The 18,546-nt window shown below is 40.0% G+C and overlaps 1 protein-coding gene across 7 annotated transcripts in view; it reads left to right on the forward strand.

Moving 5' to 3' along the window:
• Positions 1–18,546, forward strand: part of usp13 (ubiquitin specific peptidase 13) — a 45,177-nt gene that overhangs the window by 23,111 nt on the left and 3,520 nt on the right. For 2 of the 7 annotated variants that reach the window (XM_054790025.1, XM_054790031.1), the window contains 12 exons: positions 584–655; positions 1,600–1,705; positions 3,634–3,759; positions 6,287–6,440; positions 6,571–6,745; positions 7,528–7,616; positions 8,491–8,613; positions 10,263–10,286; positions 10,546–10,689; positions 15,691–15,851; positions 17,434–17,623; positions 17,719–17,803. In XM_054790025.1, the coding sequence (XP_054646000.1) occupies positions 584–655; positions 1,600–1,705; positions 3,634–3,759; positions 6,287–6,440; positions 6,571–6,745; positions 7,528–7,616; positions 8,491–8,613; positions 10,263–10,286; positions 10,546–10,689; positions 15,691–15,851; positions 17,434–17,623; positions 17,719–17,803 (1,449 nt within the window). The remainder of the gene's footprint in view (positions 1–583; positions 656–1,599; positions 1,706–3,633; positions 3,760–6,286; positions 6,441–6,570; positions 6,746–7,527; positions 7,617–8,490; positions 8,614–10,262; positions 10,287–10,545; positions 10,690–15,690; positions 15,852–17,433; positions 17,624–17,718; positions 17,804–18,546) is intronic. The other 5 variants (XM_054790026.1, XM_054790027.1, XM_054790030.1 and 2 more) reach the window with 5 other exon arrangements.

Consider the following 18,546-nt stretch of genomic DNA (forward strand, 5'->3'; position numbering starts at 1 on the left):
TCTACGGTTCAGCAACATAGTGTACGGGCTTTACTCGCCTGCTCCTTTCCCTGAATGCAGCAGCAATGCTGCGTTTGGGTTTAAATCTCCAGCATTCCTGAGCCCCATTGGATGCCTCGCACTCCCGCTTCATTTCATTCACGTCGCATGAAAGCCCATTCAACAAATAAACCTCTTTCAATATAAATATAAATGGATCAATTTCAATATTTTACAATATGTGTAAAAATATTTTTTAAAATGTAGATGAAAGAAATATATTGGTAATGAAATACATAATCAGTCTCATGAAATGTTGATGTAATTATGGATGAATTTGACTATGGAATGAATGACTGGAGAATTGAATGAATGATGTCACGTATGTGACGCACCACCAGTGGCGCTCGTACTCCAGCGTGAATCCACAGGCCATTAAATAAATGAACGTGTCTTCAAACAGGGGAACAAACTATTCAGTCCACTAAAGTAATCATGAAATGAGTCAATTTCAAATATTTCATGGCCATGAGATAAGTGCAGTGTATTGGTAACGATGCGTGCGCACTACCCTGCGCCTTGTGACGTTTATTTGGCTCTTTAGGTACGTCGGGAACCTGCAGAGGATATTTGACTATTCACCCCTCGACCCGTCACAGGACTTTGCCACACAAATGTAAGTGAGTCCGCTGGTCCACGACACACGTTCACATCAACAAATGATCAACATGACTTCCCATGTGCACAATAAGCTCAGTGGGGGGGCCGCTAGAAACCAGCATGCCGGGATGGGAAAATGAGACTTAAATAGAATCAAATAGAAATATATTAGTGAAGTAAATGAAATGTCAGGATGATAATAGGATTTGTTTTGAAAGCGCACATCTGAATATTGCATAGAATAAATATAGGATGATACGTGTTTGTCATGATCATATCAATAATCAATAATTCATCTCACCTGACACACACAAAAAATATTCTCAGCAAAGTCAGTGAAGAACAATAATGACAATCACGAATAAAACGATTCATTCAATGAAGTCGCACATTTGAATGAAGTCTGCACTGAAATGTAAGAAATAAATGTGAATAAATTCTATTCTAATCATGTGTGACACTGATATGTTACATACTCTTTCTTTTGTTCTCATTCCTTGTGTTATTTATTGGTGTTTTACATGTATTGTTTGTATTCAATGTACTGCTTTCTTTATATTAATTTAACTCTTTATTGCGCAATAATCCTGTGTTGTGTAGAAATAAAGTGGATTGTATTCATTCCAGTGAAATTGTCAGTACAAGTCAGCAGGCCATCAACATTCCAGCTATAAATGAAATAGAAATCATTAAAAAGAAAAAAATGGGCCAAAAATAGAAGGGTGCAAATCTTACATTCTCCCCAATGAATGCAAATAAAAACCACCCCAAAAAAGACTGAAGTGTTGAACTTGGTGACTTTTTCGTTCCAAAAACGGCAACGACGTTGGGTTTTCTTTTCCAGATGTTCTAAAAAAGTATTTGATATGTCTGGAGGATGTGCCGAGTGAATCGGGGGTGTAAAAATAGAACAGAGAGTCGCTTATGTTGTCCTATTTTGAACTTTGTTTTGTCCAACAGGGCTAAACTGGGCCACGGGCTCCTGTCAGGCCAGTACTCCAAACCGCCCATGAAATGCGAGCTGATTGAACAGGTGATGAAAGAAGAATCCAAGGTATTAAACGGGGTATGTGCAGCGTGCTACTGAATGGTCATGGCGGGTGCTCCCTTTTTCAGCCTGCGTGGTTTTTGTTGTTGTTGTTGTTGTTGTTGTTGTTGTTTTTGTGACGGAGATGCGGACTGACATAAACATTTTAGAAAGTGCCGGGGCCGTCTTTCTCATGCTCTGAAAATAACCTGTTGGCTGTGGCGCCGCGTTTCTGGAGGCAGCTGTCACATTTCCACGTGTGCCGCCGTTGCTTTCGTTTCTCACCTTCGCTGTTTAGTTCATCCTCATTTTAGCTGCGGCCCCCTTCAATCGCCCTTCTGCCCTCCCCCAACACTTCTTTACTATCAGCAATCCCTCGTCTACAGCGGTTACCTGGTTCCAGACCCCACTGTGATGAGTGAATTCCTGCAAAGTGGGACTCCTTTTTTACAAATGGAATATTTTGATAGTGAGAGCATAAAAACCTGTTAACCATCTTCTAAATATGTTTTTGTAACATGATTAGAGCCCTCCAGACATGAAATAGTCACCTTTACACTCCTATTAGCCAATACAGTAGACATCATGAGGGAAAATAAGACTCACACGTTAGCATTGGGAGAGTTCCTTCTTGTTCTTTTTTTAACATTACTGACACCTAGTGACCACCACATATCATCACAACATCTTTCAATGCGTCTTCTGACTGCCTTACACTTCATTTACATGAAAATGCTTAAGTTAGGCCAGCAACACGTAAAATGAATCATTTTTTGGTGAACACTAATGATGAAAAGGCCCTGGTCAGTGGCAGAGCATTGGTGTGGTTTGCTGGGAATGCTGGTGGTCATGTTTGTCATGACCGCATGCATCTCCTGTATCGCTTTCAAACAACACGGCGCCTCATCGACAGCCAAGTTGAACTGGGATAGTTTTACTCATTTTTCCACATTTGTACGGCGTTTTTGCCAAAGAGTTGGTGAAACTGGACTTCATCAACTTCCTCACACGGAACACGAGTCATGCATGCAAAAAACGAAACAATTACATAATAAATGATCATTTTTTTATTAGTTAATGATTTTTTTTCTTACCAGCCACTTTTTATGTTATGTTAGGAGTTAGGGGTTAGGAGTTAGGAGTTAGGGCTTAGGGTTAGGAATATTTTTAGTCTACCAACTGTCTCCCCCGTCTACCTCAACCCAACTGGTGGAGACAGATGGCTGCTCCACAAAGCCTGGGGGGGTTCTGTTTGAGAGGGAGTTTTTCCTTGCCTCCATCGCCAAGTGCGTTTGTTCGTGCTTCCATCCCGCTCCAAGTGTAAAGCGCCTCCAGATAAATTCTGTTCTATAAATAAAATGGAAGTGAAAATTCAACGGTCCACGGTCCCCCCCCCCCCAGTGTGTTTATCTTGCCCCCTTCTAGAAGATCCTTATCTTCCCAAGCATTTTGTTGTCGGCTGTCAGGATGTGAAAAGCCAATCAGGCGTCCAGGGAGGCGCTGAGCCAGGAGGTGAATTTGTTTTAAGCCTCATCAGCTTCACTAATTGACAGCTCTGGGAGATAATGGCAGCTGGGGGGCGGGGACCGAGTGGGAGGGGGCACGCACTGTACGGCCCGTTCAGATTCCAAAATGATTTGAGCAGCTTGCACAAAACCTACAAATGATTCAATTCCAAGAACAAGAATGTTCACTTTTTAGGTGCTTGACTGCTTTTTAACAGTTTTGTGTGATGGGCTGGCAAAGGGGCGATGCCAACGTCCCTGTTTTGGTATCAGATGTTTGTTCCTGGCCAACGAGTTCAACTTGGCAGCAGCAGCCCATGAAAATGATGCTGTGTGTCGATAAAGACGAGTGTTATGCCACTGAGATATGACTGTAGTGTGTGTGTGTGTGTGTGTGTGTGTGTGTGTGTGTGTGTGCATGCGTATGTGTGTGTGTGTGTAATGCCACTGTTTTTATTCCAGCACCAACAAAAAGGAATTTCCCCCCGGATGTTGAAGGCCCTGGTCAGCCGGGGACACCCGGAGTTTTCCTCCAACAGACAACAAGATGCCCACGAGTTCTTCCTGCATATGATCAACCTGGTGGAGGTGAGTTGGACGTGACCCCCGCCCAGATACGTCACAAAAGTACACACACACACACAATCACAGCACACGACCCACTCCATGACGCTGGTCGACCTGCTGTTTGCACCTCACACGGGCGCTTCTCGTGTTGCCACACGTCGCATTGTGACACCCCAGGTCACGGCGTTTCAACTTATGACGTTTCAGGTGACAATGTTTTGGCTTGTGACATTCTGGGTTGCAGTGTTTTGGGTTACACTGTTTCAGGTTATTACATTTCAGGTTATGATGTTTTGAGTCATAACATTTCAGCCTACAATGTTTCAGGTTGCAGCATTTTAGGTTCTGGTGCTTTGGGCTTCAATGTTTGGTGTTATGATGTGGCAGGTTACAATGTTTGGTGTTATGACGTGGCAGGTTACAATGTTTGGTGTTATGACATTTCAAGTTACAATGTTTCAGGTTGTGGTCTCATTATTGAGAGTTCCTCCTCCCAATAAGCGTCTCTCTCCATTCCTTGCAACGCTCCTTCCGGTGTGCAAGACAACCAGAGGGATACAATGAAGGCATTGGTAGTGTTCACTGAGCGATCATTTGCTTTGGTAAAAGTATAAGAATATTTATTATGTATATTATATAAAGGTATATTTGGTATAAGTATGTTTGTATATTATATAATGGTATATTATATATATATATATTATACAGTATAAGGTATATTAAGTAAGTATATTTGTATATTATATAAAGGTATATTTGGTATAAGTATGTTTGTATATTATATAAAGGTATATTATATATATATATATTATACAGTATAAGGTATATTAAGTAAGTATATTTGTATATTATATAAAGGTATATTTGGTATAAGTATGTTTGTATATTATATAAAGGTATATTATATATATCTATATATTATACAGTATAAGGTATATTAAGTAAGTATATTTGTATATTATATAAAGGTATATTATATATATATATATTATGCAGTATAAGGTATATTAAGTAAGTATATTTGTATATTATATAAAGGTATATTATATATATATATATATTATACAGTATAAGGTATATTAAGTAAGTATATTTGTATATTATATAAAGGTATATTATATATATATATATTATACAGTATAAGGTATATTAAGTAAGTATATTTGTATATTATATAAAGGTATATTTGGTATAAGTATATTTGTATATTATATAAAGGTATATTATATATATATATATATATTATACAGTATAAGGTATATTAAGTAAGTATATTTGTATATTATATAAAGGTATATTATATATATATATATATTATATAGTATAAGGTATATTAAGTAAGTATATTTGTATATTATATAAAGGTATATTATATATATATATATATATATTATACAGTATAAGGTATATTAAGTAAGTATATTTGTATATTATATAAAGGTATATTTGGTATAAGTATATTTGTATATTATATAAAGGTATATTATATATATATATATATTATACAGTATAAGGTATATTAAGTAAGTATATTTGTATATTATATAAAGGTATATTATATATATCTATATATTATACAGTATAAGGTATATTAAGTAAGTATATTTGTATATTATATAAAGGTATATTATATATATCTATATATTATACAGTATAAGGTATATTAAGTAAGTATATTTGTATATTATATAAAGGTATATTATATATATATATATATATATATATATTATACAGTATAAGGTATATTAAGTAAGTATATTTGTATATTATATAAAGGTATATTATATATATCTATATATTATACAGTATAAGGTATATTAAGTAAGTATATTTGTATATTATATAAAGGTATATTATATATATATATATATTATACAGTATAAGGTATATTAAGTAAGTATATTTGTATATTATATAAAGGTATATTATATATATATATATATTATACAGTATAAGGTATATTAAGTAAGTATATTTGTATATTATATAAAGGTATATTTTATATATATATATATTATACAGTATAAGGTATATTAAGTAAGTATATTTGTATATTATATAAAGGTATAGTGTATATATATATATATATATATATATATATATTATACAGTATAAGGTATATTAAGTAAGTATATTTGTATATTATATAAAGGTATAGTGTATATATATATATATATATATATATATATATTATACAGTATAAGGTATATTAAGTAAGTATATTTGTATATTATATAAAGGTATAGTGTATATATATATATATATATATATATATATATATATATTATACAGTATAAGGTATATTAAGTAATATTAAGTATATTATAACTAAAACGACTTCCATCACCATCCTGGCAATGAATCTTGAACCAAGGACCTGAAAAAGTGTCCTTGAAGAAGAACAGTGGTCTTCCATGGGGGGGGTATAAAAGCACTGAGCTGACAGAAGCTGACCCAGTCAGCAACCCCAGCACCGCTGCAGGAACTGCTGCATTGCTGCTGCTGGACCACATTCATGGACGTGCATTAAAGCGTCTCTCCTCTGCAGAGGAACAGCACAAGCTCAGAGAATCCAAGCGACGCCTTCCGCTTCCTCGTGGAGGAGCGAGTCCAGTGCTGCCAGACGCGCCGGGTCCGCTACTCTCAAAGAGTGGACTACTGCATCCAGCTGCCTGCCCCCATCGAGGCCGCCACCAATCGAGGTAAGACGCAATTCTTGCTGAATTTGCTCCTTTCCACTGCGATGTTGTTCGTCGACTCGTCACTGCTCTCAGTGGATGAATACTTCGATGTCATCTGAAGTTGTTCAAGTCTGACTTGTCATTCAACCAGAGGAGCTTTTAGCTTATGAGGCCAAGCGGAGGGAAGCGGAGGAGAACATGAGAGCTCCTCCAGAGCCGGTCAGAGCTCGCATCCCCTTCACTGCCTGCCTGCAGGCCTTCACCGAACCCGAGAATGTACCCGACTTCTGGAGCTCGGCTCTGCAGGCCAAGTCAGCAGGAGTCAAGTGAGTCTGAAACCATCTTTTTGGAACCAACACATGATAGTAGTAAGTAATAGTAATAGTAATAGTAATCCCTCACCACTTTGCTCTTTGAAAATTAGTGGCTTCTCTCTGTCACAGTTTTTCATAAGTCTATGAATGAATAAATCATCACTGTTTTGTGGTTCAATACAGCCTATTTTTATTCAAAGAATGCACATATTTAAGCAAATTTTACATATTATTTTGTGTAAATTAAGCATTTTCAAGTATACAAATGGAAAAATGAGCTAAAATAAAAGTATAAGGCATTCAGAAGACACATTCAAAGATGTACTATTCCACGCTGGTCACTAGGTGTCAGTAATTTTACATTGTTCAGAACAGGAAGTAAAAAAAGAACAAGGAAGTGTCCCAATGCGTGTATGAGTATACATTATGTCTTATTTTCTCTTATTATGTCCACTATACTGGGTCATAGGAGTGTAAAGGTGACTATAGGGGTGTTATTTCATGTCTGGAGGGCTCTAATGATGTTAAAACCTGTATTTAGCAGGTCGTAAACAGGTTTTCTATGCTTTAACTCCACAAATACTCCTTCCTACTTTGTGGAACTTCACTTATCACACTCGGGTCTGGAACCAGTTACCCGCAATAAACCAAGGATTGCTGATTTAATATCAAATTGGGTTATTTGAAGTCTGAACAAATGAAAAGTCAAGCAGCCCAAGTATTTAGAAATATTTGTGTCAAGTCGTACAATGTCACTGTCATTTCAGAATATTTGTTGTGGCTTTTATCCTCAGGACGTCACGTTTCGCCTCGTTCCCGGAGTACCTGGTGGTCCAAATCAAGAAATTCACATTTGGAGTTGACTGGGTGCCCAAGAAACTAGGTAATGACCCCCATGACCAGCGCGTTTGCATGTTTGCCTTATTTGCAAACCTCCTCGGTCCTCTGTGCTTCATCTGGCAAATGCTAGCAAATATGTTTCTAAATTATTTACATCTTCTAGTTCAATGACTCCTTGGTGGCATAAGAGCTAAAAGGTAGATGAAATGTGCACATAAGGTGGGTGCAAACAAGGAAACACTAGGATGTGTTGACTTGTTTACATCCACCAGAGGGCAGCAGTGAGCTATGACGCGTGAGGCCCAGCTCAGGTTTACATGCAAGCTTCAGTGGCTCGTGTGGATGTGAGACACTGATAAATAACCAACAGTGGTGCCTTGGTTAACGTCATGAATCGTTCCAGAAGTTCTGACTCAAACCAAAACAGACTTGAACCAAAGCCAATTTTTCCATAGAAAATTCATCATCAAAAACACGTTTTCTAGACAATAAGAGTTTTACGTGGAGAATATGATGCAGAAGTAATTACAGATGACAAATGAATGCACAACTGAACATTTAACATCACTTTTAGCTAGTTTTGTTGGAAAGAAAAACACCACAAAGCAATGAACAAAATAAGACAAAATAAAAACGTTATTCTGCTGCAACCACAGTTTGCAAAAATGTCCAAAATATGTCCATAATATATATCATATATGTAAATGTCAACGTTCTAGAACCACTAAACATGTACTGTGCTGTTTAATATAGAAAATAAAAAAACTAAACAACCAAAATGCTAAACAAGCCAAGGCAAAATTTTAGCAAAAATTTTGGTTGTTATTTGAAAAACGTCCCTAACCGATGCGGATGTTAACCGAGGCACCACTGTATAGTTGCAAATGTTTTTCTTATGTTTTGTCATTTGTGTGTAGATTTAGCCATAGATGTTCCAGACTTCCTTGATCTGAGTCGGCTGCGAGCCACCGGACTGCAGGCGGGAGAAGAGGAGCTCCCTGACCTCATGCCGCCCGTTGTGCTGCCTGAGGACACTCGAGGTACTCACACACGCCACGATATACAGTAGCAGCACCCGAACACAACACCGGGCAATAAAAGATGCCAGCGGTGGTGCTTTTCCACTGCATGGTGCCGACTGCTGGCTGCACGCGACCAACATAAACACGCATGTCCGCCGTGGTGCCGAGCCTCAGCCTCGTACTCCACAGTCTCCATTTTGCTGCCGCTCGGATCCAACGTGTCTGGAGGCTAGCGCTGTGCTATCTAGTCAGACTAGAGCTGTCCGATGTCGTCTGAGCCTCAAGTGCGAGGTGAAGCTGAACGTTCCGAGGCGATGGAGTCGATGCACAACTTTTAGTGAGCCGTCTCCTTACTTCATGCCTTTTTTCCCCTTGTTTTTCTTTTGGTTTTAGTAATTGTATTTTTAGAATGTGCCACACTTTGGACACCCCCGAGGGAGATAAACATAGAGTTTCTTTGAAATACCTACAGCGTGCGACAGGATCCAATTATTTGTGAAATTCCCCAATGATTGTATTTTCCTCAAAGCCGCTAGCAGGATGCTCGCATGCGCATCTCCAGGGAAAGTCTCACCAAGGTGGACTTCAAACCGGTACCAATCATTTGCCAAAGAGTCTTTTTTGGAAGGAATTGTGTTGCACTCAGCTGACTGATGTCATCGTCTACTTAGCCTGATTTTAATCATCAGCTGCTTATTAACAGCAACAGAAATAGTTTGAAAAGCACAAAGTGTTGCCCGCCCTCCCTGAACGACTGGTTGGTGGCGTCTGTATGGCGTGATGGGGGGGCCGCTGCAGACGCGCTGACATTCAAGCTTGACCTTGGTTTACCTCCTTGTGTCATTTGAAGGTGGAGCTTATCTGTCTATTTCATGAAAATGCAAGATCGCAACTCATAGAACGAAAAGTGCTGCAGATGCGATCGTGTGGCGTTGACTGGATGTGATGGCAACATTGTCCTGTTACGGAAACGTCCCTCGTTTATCGAGGTTGATTGGCTCCAGACCCAATCACGATAAGCATGTTTCCACAAAGCAGGGTTCCTTATTTATAAATGCAATATTTTCATAGTTAAAGACCTTCTAAATATGCTTTTCAACATGATTAGAGCCCTCTAGACATGAAATAACACCCCTATAGTCACCTTTACACTCCTATTAGCCAATGTAGTAGACATCATAGAAGAAAGTGAGAGCTATCTTAAAGTTGTGCTGGTGTGTGTCGCTGTGTAGGGTTCCGCTGGTGGTGTTACTGGTTGTGACGTCCACGTTCCAGCGTTTGGGTCACGCCGTTTCAGGTTACGACATTTCAGGTTGACGTTTCGGGTTATGGCATTCCAGGTTTCAATGTTTTGGTTTGCGGCATTTCAGGTTATGGCGTTTCAGGTTAGAGTGTTTCAGGTTACAGCATTTCCTAGTCACGTCGTGCGATCCTTCAGACCTGCAATAAAAGCCTGCACAGTCCTAACGTGTAATACCGCAGAATGAGGTGTTTTAGTACTACAGCAGTAGAAGTACATGGTGCATGTTCCTGGTCATTCCTGGTCATTCCTGGTCATTCCTGGTCATTCCTGGTTATTTACAGCTTTGCATGCATTTTTAGTGCCCGCATATAAAAGACTAATTTATGAAAGCAGTGTGTGATTCACCTCATTCTCCTTTTTCCAGATAACTCCATGAGCTCCTTAGATTGTAAGTATTTCCTCATGAACACCAGAACCACACATACAAGCAGCTAAGGCAGCCAGCATGCATGCGTGAGCAGGTGCTGCACACTTTCTTGTTTGCACTCCGTAATCGTCCTGCAATGAAGACACGTCCCCCAGGGCAGCCTGTCTTCCGGTCTCTTTGCTTAATGAGGCCCAAAGAGAGAGAGAAGCGCTGGTGGAGCCCAAATGAGTGTGCGTTTGCGCTTGTACTTCTTCATGCTCCTTCTCTTTTGGGTCCCCAGCTCCGGAAATAGATGAGGCAGCAGTAATGCAGCTGGCAGAGATGGGCTTCCCGCTGGAGGCCTGCAGGAAGGCAGTCTATTACACGGGCAACATGGGCCCAGAGATGGCCTTCAACTGGATCATCGCCCACATGGAGGAGCCCGGTAAGGAAGCGGCGCAGCACCCAAACTTGGGGATGAATGGAAGCTTTTCACCAAGCTCCTTTCTATGCAAGATGCAAATTGCAAAGTATGAACTAGGGCACTAGGGCAGGGGGGGTCCAAACTTTTTCCAGCGGGGGCCACAAAGTGAAAAATGAAAGGATATTTGATATTTAGTAAAGCAACACATGCAGAGATGCTAACAGCTTGTATACAGCACAGTGCAATAGTGCACAGTGGAATAGTGCACAATGCAATCGTGCACAGCGTAATCATGCACAGCGTAATCATGCACAGCGCAATAGTGCACAGTGGAATAGTGCACAATGCAATCGTGCACAGCGTAATCATGCACAGCTCAATAGTGCACAGTGCAACAGTGCACAGTGGAATAGTGCACAATGCAATCGTGCACAGCGTAATCATGCACAGCGTAATCATGCACAGCGCAATAGTGCACAGTGCAACAGTGCACAGTGCAATAGTGCACAGCTCAATAGTGCACAGTATTTGACAGTATCTGCCTGATTTGCACATACAGTCAGTCTGGCAAATCCTGCAGGTTTTAATATCAACTTTCCACATATTTCAACTTTGGTCTGACATAATCTTCATAAATGTTATAATATTTCATAATAACATTTTTGCCAACCTCATTTTTGTTTCTCATGATATTTCGACTTTTAAATAAAATAACTTTTTTTCTTTAATATTTCAACTCTTTGCTACTAAAATGATATTATTTTTCCTAATATTACGACTTTATTTTCATAAAATTGCAACTTTTTTCTTGTTACAATCCAAAATTTTTTCCTTAATATTTTGACTTTATTCTCGTACAATTACAGCTGTTTTTTCCATTTTTTGGTTGTTGTTTTTTTTTCACATTTTCCAATAATTTCAACCCCTTGTAAATGTTCTCCTTGTAATTCCGTCTTTATCCTAATCTTATTCTTCTTTATTCTCATTTTCTTGTAACTTTTCCCTCAATCTCATGTTCCACAAATTTCAACTTTATTTGCTGTTTTGCTTATTAAGACTTTAAAAAGAAATAAACATCTATTTTCTTGAATATTTCAACTTTATGCTGCTAAAATGATTATACATGATGTTATTTTAGTCAAATGTTCTTCTTCCATTTTTTCTCTTTATATTTTGAGTTTATTTCTGTAAATTGACTGAACATTTTTCCATTTTTTTTTGTTTTCTTGTTGGATGGTATTTTTAGAATGTGCCGCGGGGCAATGAAAAACAGCCGGTGTTAAACGATGCCACCAACACGCTGCCAATCAGTGAGCCCTCCTGTGTTGAGGCTCACGTAGGACGTGAGCGTTGCTCTTTTTCTGCAAAATACTGTCACCAGCGATCTGTAGCCGGCGTGTCACCACTTCCTCCTCCTGCAGACACGACCAGACAGAGACGCGACATGTTTATTGGTGTGGGGCCTTTTAAACTCAGAGGTAATTCAAAGTGAGAGACGAGTCACATCTCTGCTGAATCGGGACGCTTTTGTAGTCGTTTATCGGCGTGTGCATGTCCGTGACCGTACAATAAAGTTTGTCAGCAGAGATGTTCCAGCCAGGCCTTGACTTGTGTCACTTGTATTTCCCTTGGTGGATGTTAAAAAGGCCCCCCGAGGGGAAGAAAACCAGAGCAGCCGGCTGCCTTTTACTTTGAAGGGGAACAAGGCATTAATTGTGCTTTCTTTATTTAGCCACTTCCAGATTTGTGAAAAAAACCTGCACATTTTGGAGTAGCCTTTTATTGTGGCCAGCCGAAGGCACAGCTGTGCAGTGATGTGATCAGTGATATGGCACACCTGTACAAGCCTTTCTGTTCCTGTCGATGGTCCAGTCCTCCAATCATGTCATGCGTTAACGTTTCAGGTCATCAAACTAATGTAAATATGAGTCAGTGACCACACAGCTCAACACTTGATGCACTTCTGAAAGGCAGACAAAAATCCAAAGCTACATGGCCCTGTGTGATAAAGCGATTGCTTTGGGACTCCAGCCAACCACAGTGAGAGCCATTAGCCACAAAACATGGAACAATGGTGAACCTTCCCAGGAGTGGCCGGCCAACCAAAATGACCCCAAGAGCGCAGCCACGACTCATCCGAGAGGTCACAAAAGACCCCACAACAACATCCAAAGAGCCACAGGCCTCACTTGCCTCAGTTAAGGTCAGAGTTCATGACTCCACCGTAAGAAAGACACTTGGCAAAAACGAGTTCCAAGACCAAAACCACTGCTGAACAAAAACAACATTAGGGATCGTCTCCATTTTGCCAGAAAACATCTTGATGACCACCAAGACTTTTGGGAAAATACTCAAAAGTTGAACTTTTTGGAAGGTGTGTGTCCCATTACATCTGGCGTAAAAAGCGTAACAGTAAAATATGGTGGTGGTAGTGTGATGGTCTTCAGGACCTGGAAGACTTGCAGGAGAATGTCCAGTCATCTGTTGGTGACCTCAAGCTGAAAGCCACTTGGGTTCTGCAGCAGGACAATGATCCAAAACACACCAGCAAGTCCACCTCTGAACGGATGAAGACTTTGGAGTGGTCTAGTCCAAGTCCTGACCTGAATCCTATTGAGATGCTTAGGGGCCATCACTTTATCACACAGGAGCATGTAGCTTTGCATGGGTGCTGAGAGCAGGAGAGCAGGTGCATACCTGGGACGGCCTCTCTGAGATCTTTCGTTTGAGACGTGAGATGTGACTCGATGGCCTCGCTACGAATTGGCTTTTGTCCTTGCTTTGGGTGACCTTGGCCAAGGTCAAGGTGAGTCCGCTAAAAAAGCCAACAACAACTGCAACATCCTTGATGCTTCCCAAGTTTGAAGGCGATTGAAGACAAACGGCGTGTCGCTTTTCTTCTCGGTGTCGCCGCCGCAGCTCTCCAGGTCGCTGGTGTGTGTGTGAGTGGCAGGAAGAAAAGCTCTGATTTGCTTCAGGAGAAGTCACTGTTGCTTTTTGTGCAGACTGGACCCTAATGAGACATCTTCAGTGGTGTTGTGGTAAAAGCGTGATACTGACGTGAGTAAGAGTGTATCAGATACGTAAATACGTGAATATGTAAACACGTAAATATGTAAACACGTAAATATGTAAATAAGTAAATATGTAAACACGTAAATATGTAAACACGTAAATATGTAAACACATACATATGTAAACACGTACATATGTAAACACGTAATATGTAAATATGTAAACACGTACATATGTAAACACGTAAACATGTAAACACGTACATATGTAAACACGTAAATATGTAAACACGTAAATATGTAAACAAATACATATGTAAACACGTACATATGTAAACACGTAATATGTAAATATGTAAACACGTACATATGTAAACACATAAATATGTAAATACATACATATGTAAACACGTACATATGTAAACACGTAATATGTAAATATGTAAACACGTAATATGTAAACACGTAAATATGTAAACACGTAAATATGTAAACACGTAAATATGTAAATACATACATATGTAAACACGTAAATATGTAAACACGTAAATATGTAAACACACATATGTAAACACGTACATATGTAAACACGTAATATGTAAATATGTAAACACGTACATATGTAAACACGTAAATATGTAAATACATACATATGTAAACATGTACATATGTAAACACGTAATATGTAAATATGTAAACACGTACATATGTAAACACGTAAATATGTAAACACGTACATATGTAAACACGTAAATATGTAAACACATACATATGTAAACATGTACATATGTAAACACGTAATATGTAAACACGTAATATGTAAATATGTAAACACGTACATATGTAAACACGTAAATATGTAAATACATACATATGTAAACACGTACATATGTAAACACGTAATATGTAAATATGTAAACACGTACATATGTAAACACGTAAATATGTAAACACGTACATATGTAAACACGTAAATATGTAAACACATACATATGTAAACATGTACATATGTAAACACGTAATATGTAAACACGTAATATGTAAATATGTAAACACGTACATATGTAAACACGTAAATATGTAAATACATACATATGTAAACACGTACATATGTAAACACGTAATATGTAAACACGTACATATGTAAACACGTAAATATGTAAACACGTACATATGTAAACACGTAATATGTAAACACGTACATATGTAAACACGTAATATGTAAACACGTACATATGTAAACACGTAAATATGTAAACACATACATATGTAAACACGTACATATGTAAACACGTAATATGTAAATATGTAAACACGTAAATATGTAAACACGTACATATGTAAACACGTAAATATGTAAACACATACATATGTAAACATGTACATATGTAAACACGTAATATGTAAACACGTAATATGTAAATATGTAAACACGTACATATGTAAACACGTAAATATGTAAATACATACATATGTAAACACGTACATATGTAAACACGTAATATGTAAACACGTACATATGTAAACACGTAAATATGTAAACACGTACATATGTAAACACGCAAATATGTAAATACATACATATGTAAACACGTAAATATGTAAACACGTACATATGTAAACACGTACATATGTAAACACATACATATGTAAATACGTAAATATGTAAATACGTAAACAGGTTAATAAGTAAATACGTGTCATCGCTCAAGTGGTTTCATGTAAAGACGTTGAGTGGAAAGAAGCGTTTCAGCCCACGTGTGTTTGTGGCTGGCAGGGAGGATGAACGAAGGCTGTCAGTAATTACACTCATGGCGTCCTCGCTCTCAGACGCTTTTCCCGCTAACCTCACACGAGAGCAGAAAGACCGCAGGCACAGTCCATCACTCACTGTCGCATTTCAGCATCCTTTCCCATTTCCACTTCCTGTTTTCATGTCTCTTCTTTGTCCTTTCAACGTCTTCCAACGCTGACTTTGCTTCTTATAGGATGACTTTTTTGTCTCCAGACTTTGCAGAACCTCTCCATCTCCCCTCCACGCTGGACCCGGGCCCCTCCACCAGCGACGCCCCAGCCCCGCTGGACAACTCACCCCCCGAGGAGAGCATCGCCATCCTGACCTCAATGGGCTTCCCTCGCACGCGCAGCGTCCGCGCGCTCAAAGCTACGGTCGGTGCTGCGATTACGTCAGCTCCTGCTCACGATTGATCAAATCTAATGAAATATTTGAAAAGCATCTCAACGCTAAAAGATAAGAATAATCATACGTGTTTTCAAATATGGATGATAGAATAATAAAACATAACTGCATCATAAAATATAATCAATCAAATCATTAATATAAATAATATGAATTACAGAAATAATACAATGCATCTTTTAAAATAATACAACATATAACAAATAACATACTTATTCTAAAATACATCTTTTAAAATCATGCAAAAATATAATACAATCAAAATATAATACAAAAGTAAAATAATGGAAAAAGGTCATTAGCATCATACCTCTTCCCCCCCCCTCCTCCTAAATGGGTCTCTGTGTCACGGCTGCGTCTCTCCAGGTGGTCGCGTGCGTGCGTGCGTGTGTGCGTGTGTGCGTGCGTGTGTGTGTGACCTGAGGTCCTGGTCCATCGTGTCCTCCTCCTTATTAAAAAGTGCTCAGTCACTCACGTGCACGGGGGCGTACACGGTCGCCGGCTTTCGTCGACACCAAAAATGTTGTCATTTTTATGAAAAGTGTCAAAATGACAACAAAAGTGGGTTTGGGACGTGTGGGTGTTGGTTGCTGATGAGTTTGATGAGCTGATGTTGTTTTGAGCGCAGCCACACGGCTTGGGGGGGGGGGGGGCCTTACCACTGAAGTTATTATTAGCCTCCAATGAAGAGGAGCTACTTTTTCCAACCTCGGTGACCCGACCGCCCCCGCAAACACCTCCCCCGTGTGCTGCCGTTGTCCAGGAGTCACCCCTCCTCTTCTGGACGGGAAGAACACCCAACAAAAAACAACAAAAATGACAACTTTTTTCTCTTATGAAAAATCTGAAAAGATGAAAAGTTTACATTCTGACTTTGTTCTTCTGATATTTGGACTTTTTCTGCAACCTCATTTCCCCAAAATGATTTGGAACATTCATTGATTGTTGTCTCGGACATGCCAACTTTATGCTACCATTGCTCCTCACATCGCGACGTTATTCTCGGAAAATTCAGACTTTCTTGTTAAATTACGTTTTTCTCTTCGTGTTTGGACTTTATTCTGGTAAATGACGGCTGGTTTGTCTTGTGAAGTGCTGCTTTTAGAACGTGCCTTCTGTCAAGTACTCTGGTTTCCATTTTGATTGTTCAGTTGTATTTGTAGAATGTGCCAAGGGCCAATAGAACAACAGCCTGATGGCCCCTGGGCCGCACTTTAGACACCATTGACTATAAATGCACCATTTTTCATAGAAACGACTCGTTTGGCGCTCACATTTTATGTCGACGTCGACTTAAGCGGCCACTTTTTGGTGGTAAGAAGAACACAGATGACCAGGCGTGAGCGTGGGTGGGGGCGTGAGCATGGGCATGAGCGTGAGCGTGGGCATGAGCGTGGGTGTGGGCATGAGCGTGAGCGTGGGCATGAGCGTGGGTGGGGGCGTGAGCGTGGGCGTGGGCGTGGGCGTGGGCGTGATGCGGCTGCTGGAAGGTGTTGCAGGTTGAAGGAGGAAGGTGAACCGTGAGAGTAATCCCACCTTTCTGTCTGCCAGAACAACAATCTGGAGCGAGCGCTGGACTGGATCTTCACCCACCCGGAGGAGGACGAGAGCGACGCGCTTTCCAACATGGCTGACACGGAGCCCAATGACAACGCTTTCTCCAATGCCGACTCGCACACCGACTCCACGCTGTCCCCGGACCGGGACGCGTCGGGCCCGCGGGTCAAAGACGGACCGGGACGTGAGTGATTCTGCCTTGCGTGACTTGACCGACGTGGGATCCGACTCCTGTCTTGGACGTGACGGCCAACATCGATCCGCTTTCCTTCTCCTCAGGTTACGAGCTGTTCGCTGTCATCAGCCACATGGGCGCGTCCACCATGTGTGGGCATTACGTTTGCCACATTAAGAAGGAGGGAAGGTAAGCTGACACGCCTTCAAACCAACAGCATATTTGGAATGTTGTCACTATTTGCGTCCGCTCACGTCTTCCTGTGGCGTTTGCTGTCCTCCGCGTCTGCGAAGTAAACACACGAGGACGAAACGAGTCCACTTAAAAACTCGCAGTCTTTCACGCTTCACAAAAAGTCAACATGATGTCAATTTATGCTCAGTTTCGTTTTTCTTGTGCAGCCTCACCCCGTCACACCTCCGAAAACATCGTTCATTTTACAAGGAGCGCTGTGTGATACTGATATTGCACCTTTTACCATCCGTCTGATACCATGTCAACATATGCCAATGCTTTACCACTCACCCAACATGCTAACCACTCACCCAACATGCTAACCACTCACCCAACATGCTAACCACTCACCCAACAAGCTAACCACTCACCCAACAAGCTAACCACTCACCCAACATGCTAACCACTCACCCAACATGCTAACCACTCACCTAACAAGCTAACCAACTCACCCAACATGCTAACCACTCACCCAACAAGCTAACCAACTCACCCAACATGCTAACCACTCATCTCACCCAACGTATGATTTTTGTCTATGAAAAAGCTGAGATGTGTTTTTTTCTTGAAAGATACTGGAGTATATAGAGTATATACAGTATATAGAGTACTGTATATAGAGTACTGTACATAGTATGTACGTATATGACTTACATATGTTTTTTTTGAAAGATGCTAGTGTATATCGAGTATATCGA

Source organism: Dunckerocampus dactyliophorus, chromosome 10 (genome assembly GCF_027744805.1).
Source record: "Dunckerocampus dactyliophorus isolate RoL2022-P2 chromosome 10, RoL_Ddac_1.1, whole genome shotgun sequence".
NCBI lineage: Eukaryota > Metazoa > Chordata > Actinopteri > Syngnathiformes > Syngnathidae > Dunckerocampus > Dunckerocampus dactyliophorus.